At 32.4% G+C, this 6,185-nt stretch overlaps 1 protein-coding gene across 1 annotated transcript; it reads left to right on the plus strand.

Moving 5' to 3' along the window:
- The first annotated feature begins 543 nt into the window (after positions 1-543).
- LOC137408483 (collagen alpha-1(XXIII) chain-like) lies at positions 544-5,673 on the plus strand. Its single transcript, XM_068095027.1, has 2 exons — positions 544-699; positions 4,842-5,673. The coding sequence occupies exons 1-2, from the start codon at positions 619-621 to the stop codon at positions 5,127-5,129; spliced, it is 369 nt and encodes a 122-aa protein (XP_067951128.1). The 5' UTR covers positions 544-618; the 3' UTR covers positions 5,130-5,673.
- The last annotated feature ends 512 nt before the right edge of the window (positions 5,674-6,185 follow it).

Below are 6,185 nucleotides of genomic sequence, written 5' to 3' on the forward strand. Positions count from 1 at the left end.
ATTATTTGTCTTGATGTAATAACTTTGAAGAGAAAAAATGAGTTTTATTGATGACCTATTATAATATAGAAATTTAACTAGTAAAAATGTAGGTGGTTAGTGTATTGCCGCTTTTCCAGGTCAATAAGCAACCTGAAAATTGATTAATATCACCTGCGCTCTAGGTCTTTTTTTACCATGTAAATTAGAAACCATTTTACTTCATAGCTTTTGAACATACATCTTATTATTCCACATATTTCCTTACTACACCAACATATAAATCATTCCTAACTTTCAGTAATCCTCACAGAAACTGTCTGCTAAAGCCTACAATTTTTTGAATTCTAAAGTTCAAATGTACGACTGCAAGTTTTTTAAACCTGCTGAAATCATGACAAACAACACTTTTGACAGTCAGTCATTAATCTGACTTTAATGGGAAGAGGCTGAACAACAAGCCAGCTGATGATTCATTAGAGTGAGTTTAATTGGTGAACAGTCGGAGGAAAACCTATTAATATTCTTATTCTTGCTGAACTTGTCACAAGATAACAAGATTAAAGCTTTCGAAAAGAACAAAGTCATTTATTTGATGGGTTGCCTCCTGCTAGGTAGTGGTTTGAAGAAAATACGACTATGACAAACAGAGGACGACTAGGAAGATGGCTAATGATCTCGGTGATAGTGGCTCTCCTTGCTCATACATTAGGATTCAGGGTAATGGATTCTACTTTTCAGTTTTCTTCTAGGACTTGATGACTTAGTTAATTATTAATGAAAAATATAGCTCAAGTTTCATGCACGTGTGTTTTTGATGCTGTTTTTCTAAATTTGGCTGCAAGGTTTTTCTCCCACAATTTGTTATTACAATAGAGGAAAATAGTTCCACCAAAAGAAATCGAATGTAGACTTTCTAAAAAGCATGGCAATACCTTCACTTAGAATTGTGCCTACATTCATAGTAATATATAGAAAACATTAAACTTTACATCCAAAAATGGTATGCTTGGCATGTCTGGTGCAAGGTTTACCACTATGCACCATGGACCATTTTCCCTTTGTATATCTTTATGGTACAGTAAATACTTGTTAATATTAGTCTTATTATTAAGGATTTAGATTCTTTAGATGTAGTTTAGTTTGCGCATAATGTTTTATATAGTCATATATAATTCTGTTGTGTTACTGTATAATTTTAGAAGTAGTTCAAAGATGCATTTAAATTTTTAAAAACTCGAATCAGTTTTCGGTATTCATTTACAGACATATTTGCTTCTTTGAAAGCCTGAAAACGTGGAATTTTGTGCAAATTTTGGAACAAATAAGCTTGGTATGTTGATGTTTGGCTGTGGAACCTTGATTCAGTTATTAATAACTCAGAATCTCAATCAATAATGTTTGTTTTATAATGGTAGGTTGTACCAAAATATGATAATGTTAACATGTAGAGTCGAGTTTATTAATACCGTCAGACAGACATACAGACAGACAAACAGACAGAAAGACCAGCAAATTGACACACAGACCAACAGATAGACAGACTAACATACAGACAAACAGGCTAACAAAAAAGTAAAGAGATCAATAGACTAACAAGTGAATAGACAGATTGACATGAATCACTGACATGGGCATATAAAAAGCCGATAGAACGTAGGATTTTTAGAGAATGATCAACAAAGTAATGTTTACCGTTTATAAAACTGCAAGTGATGAATAGTTCAAGTAAATTTTTTTTAATACAGTTATGTAAAATAGATCTTCCCCAATTACATTTTTCAACAAGAATTTTCAGGACATATCTGTCTAGGTCTGACAACATCCATGTCTTTTAGCCTTTCGTTTTATGATAATTTTATGTATTTTAGTACATTCTGACAAAATAGGTTTGATGTGTTGCAGATAAGCCTCAGATTTTCTAATGAATAAATAACATTCATCTAGAACTGAAAAAAGTAGCTGATATGGACAAAGAGTTTAGTGCCACAGTTCAAATGCCAAGTTAGTTGAGCCAATGAACATACTGTTGAATAAATTTTGGTTCACATAAAATAGTTATCATGGTTTATAAACCAACCACAGTTTGATAAGTTTTGGTCAGCTAACTCTTTCTTTTTGATGCTTTGTATTCATCAATATTTTATACCGGCTTCAATGACCCCGTATAAATCTGCTTTGTGGTTGAAAGTAGTGTATGTTTACTAAGAACCTGATTTTTAACTTTTTTTACTAACATTGCTTGATTGAAAATACTGAATTGGGTAAATCAATCACATATCACTGATATGTTTTAATTTTGAACTACTAGATACATGTATTTATGAGATGGCCAATTTATTTTGTGCTTACATAAAGATGCCTTCCAAAATTGCATCAAAAATAGTATTGCCAAATATTTTAACTTTTGGTTAAAAGTTTAAAGGAGATAATATGTACACCTAAGCTTTGTAGCTTCAAGTCTTATCAGATGACATGCAACTCTAGTGCTCGGAATATTTATGACTTTTCATCGTGAAAAAATGTATCAATAATATAGCAGTTTTTACAAGAATTCCTGTCAATTAGAAATATCTCAAGTTTGAACCACCAAAATTTAGAGCTATAACAAAAGTTTAATACTCAATTAATTTTTCAAAGCAAAAAAATACGCTCATGAGATTTATTTACAATTCTAGGCAGTCTAAAAACAAGGTTAGCTATTTGGATGCAATTATGAAATAAAATGATTATAGAATCAATAATAAATATATTATATAATATATGTTGTTCATTTGGTTCTTATGAGATTATTACAATAACTAATTATAAGTTTGGATGGCCACAGAACAATGACTACATAGTACAGAATTTCTAAAAACCTATATAAATATCACAACTTCGTGATATTGTTAACTATGACGTTTTGAAATGTAAACAAAATTGTGCATTGGTTTTATATTATTACTATGTTAATAATATTAGTTATTCTAATAATATCAGTGCATTTTACTTCTAATATTGGCCAATATTGCATTTCTCCTATTGCAGGGGGAGAGATATAAACATATAATCTATTCCTTTCATTATTGCTGTTTGTTGTATATAATAACACCCACACCCAGTACATTACAGCTACCATTGCAGTTATCCTATTGCATTGCAGTGCTATTTGACTGCTAATATTGCATTTCTCAACCATCAGTACCCTTTCTCTTTTTTCCAATATCACTTTGGTCGTGGGCTGTATGACAGTGGAATTTCTAGTAAATATATTATAAATTATATGTTGTACATTATACTATTTACTACATATTTTATATTATACATAATGTTTTAATGGCTATTATTTCATTTAAAAAACAAAGATGTTTTCCAAAATTTGCCACATAAGAATCATTAAAAAGGCAAACAGCTAACCATAAAAAACAAATAAATGTTTTGACATGAAGTGCTTAAAATGCATTTTTCTATTAAGAGAGCGAGTATTAAGTAGAAGATTATTAAAGCAGCTAGCAATACCATTATCAAAATAATTATTAGATGTTTTATGCATTTATTTCATATCACATAAATTGAAATTAGTTAAAAACCTGCTACGGACCTGTTCATTGGGCCAACTAATAGCACTGGGCCTCCTACTACACCTAGCATTATTCAGGTGCTGACCTTTTGATACTTGAGTCAACCTTTTGATGGCTATATTCAAGTGCTAACGTGTACAGCTAATTCACCAAAATATAAAGATTTTATATTGAGCATCATTTGTGGCAATAATGATTAACACTTAAACCTGGCCATGATATAGTTAGGGTATTGGCTTTCCTAATGATCCTCTGCTCGAGTCAACTTGGTTGCTTGCTTTTCCCCTTTTTAAACACTTCAAATTTACACAGTAGCTATAAAAAAACTGTTGTTACTTTGTGTGTGATGCAGAAATATTAATTTGATTGAACTATTATTTATTGAGTTATCATCAAAAAATGGAGAGTCCATCTAACTGGCTGAGAAAAAAAAAATTTGCAAATAGAACATTAGTCTCTAACTACACACTGATTGAAAATTTTTGTAAGAAATTATCTGCTTAAATTAAACAAGACTAGAAAACCTTTATTCACCGACAAAAAGTGCTTAAAACTGGAACTATTGTTTTTTTTCATAACAAATATACACATTTTACCTCAATAATTAACTTTTACACACTATCTCTCAAACATCTCTTCTTCAAAAAATTGTGCAAAACTTATTACTCTATTAGATTTCTGCTTTTTGTTGTTGTTTTCTGCCAGCCTGGAGCTTAAATATGCTGTTCAGTTAAAAGGAATTGTGCTAGTGGGAGTGCTTTTCCAGTCAATGGAAACACGGTCCAGGATCAGGGACCTACTTGTACCGACAATATTAGGCTGCAAAGCGTTCAAGTATGGCCATGTGTAGCAAGTTTTTTGTCCGGAATCACGGAATATACTGAAATATTAGGATACACAAAAAGTATTTGAATGAAACTTACAGAATTATCAAAACTGTGCATGAACACTGAAATAGCTGGCAAGAAATTTTCAATTAGCTAAGCAAATGGTTAGTGAGCGTTATTTTTGCAGTTATCATTATTGGTATAGTCGGAGACCCATATAACAATGCGTAAGGAAAATAATTTGTAATATTCGTAATACCGTAATTCAACATAGTACATACAATGCAACTGATTAGATTGTGCTAGAGTTAGCACCTCTTTCGTATTAGCCAGAGCCAAAAGTGACCTTTACAAAGCTAATGTTTTGGCTCATTGATTCATCATCAGTTATTCAGCAGATGAGTGAGAAATTGGCGTTTCATTTCGCAGTTTCAAAATGTTTCAACTGTTTATACTTGGTTGTTTTTTATAGGGTGACCCAGTTGAGTGCACCAGGATTGGAAACCCTAAAGGAGCAAGAGGACCGAGTGGTGTAACCTGTATCAGAAAATTTGAAATAGTGTGTGATGACCCTTTTAGTGAAGATGGCCAACCCGGAGCAGCAAGAGAGCTAGGCGTACCTGGACCAAAAGGAGCATCAGCAGGAGATGGATCTCCTCCTGGTTTTGTCTGTGACACAGATAAATTTGGGCAACCGGGACCTCCTGGTGATGACGCATGCAAAAGAGTACCAACCATTGCGTGTCCTGATTGGCCATAAAAACTGACATTATTGTGACACTCTTTGCCACTGCATAAATACATTGCTACTAAAATAAGTTCGTGCAATTAATCGACTTGTACTTAATTTTGGTTTTCAAACATACATGTATGTCTAAACATTGCCATGGTAAAGTAGCGATAAAAAAGACTAAAGTTTTTGTTGTCAGATAACACTAGCCGACAAACAATTTTTATTGTGGTTTAAAGCTTTATTAATTAAAATGATATAATAAAGAGAGCTATCTGAATTGTTAGATACAGTTTGACTTTGCATAAGATAGACACTTTCATGCTCAGAAAGCAGAAAAAAAGTAGTTACTTTCAAGTTAACAAGCTTTCACGTGCTAATCAGGAAGCTACTTTTCCATCACACTCGTGAACTTGTAAGCTTGGCTCACTTAACATTTGAACATATGTAATTTCCTCCTTTCAAGTAATAGATCTCTTATCATAACAGCTATATGAACTTTGTTGACAGTTTTATGTTAAAGAAATACAAAAATAGCAAGAAAATGAAATAAATTATGTGAATTATTTCCACATCATACTCTTTACTGTATGCACCTGACTTCTATTAGCGCAAGCCGTGTGCCAAGATTGATACCATAGCTGAGCACTTCCTATTGCATAAGCATTCTTTTTGTGACAAAGTTGAAAGTAAAGCATACTTATGTATTGCCATTTTTCCTTGATTCTATTGTTGGACCATCTGTTCCTTGGAACACACGCAACTCATGGTAGTGTGATGATGTTAACAAATATATTTGCAAGTCTCAAATGATCTGGTAGTTTTTTGTGTAAAAGAGTTGTTGGTATCTGAACTTCAATGAACATTTTGTTGCCTTGCTTTCATCATTACAATTAAAAATTTGGTAATCTCTGCTTTTGAAGGAACCATGTTTATCCGTACTTTTATCTAATGGAATGATTGAAGCTGACTGTTTGTCTATCTGACACCATCCATATGGGATTTGAACTCACAACAATTAGCTTACTAAACAGACACATGCACACTTGCACCAATCAATCACGTATTCCTGAATAACTGTGCAGA

This window comes from Watersipora subatra, chromosome 11 (genome assembly GCF_963576615.1).
Source record: "Watersipora subatra chromosome 11, tzWatSuba1.1, whole genome shotgun sequence".
NCBI classification, from domain to species: Eukaryota; Metazoa; Bryozoa; class Gymnolaemata; order Cheilostomatida; family Watersiporidae; genus Watersipora; species Watersipora subatra.

Coding starts and splice junctions, on each gene's coding strand:
- LOC137408483 (XM_068095027.1), top strand. CDS start 619: ATGACAAACAGAGGACGACTAGGAAGATGGCTAATGATCTCGGTGATA. Junction 700..4,841: donor CTCATACATTAGGATTCAGG/GTAATGGATTCT, acceptor TGTTTTTTATAG/GGTGACCCAGTTGAGTGCAC.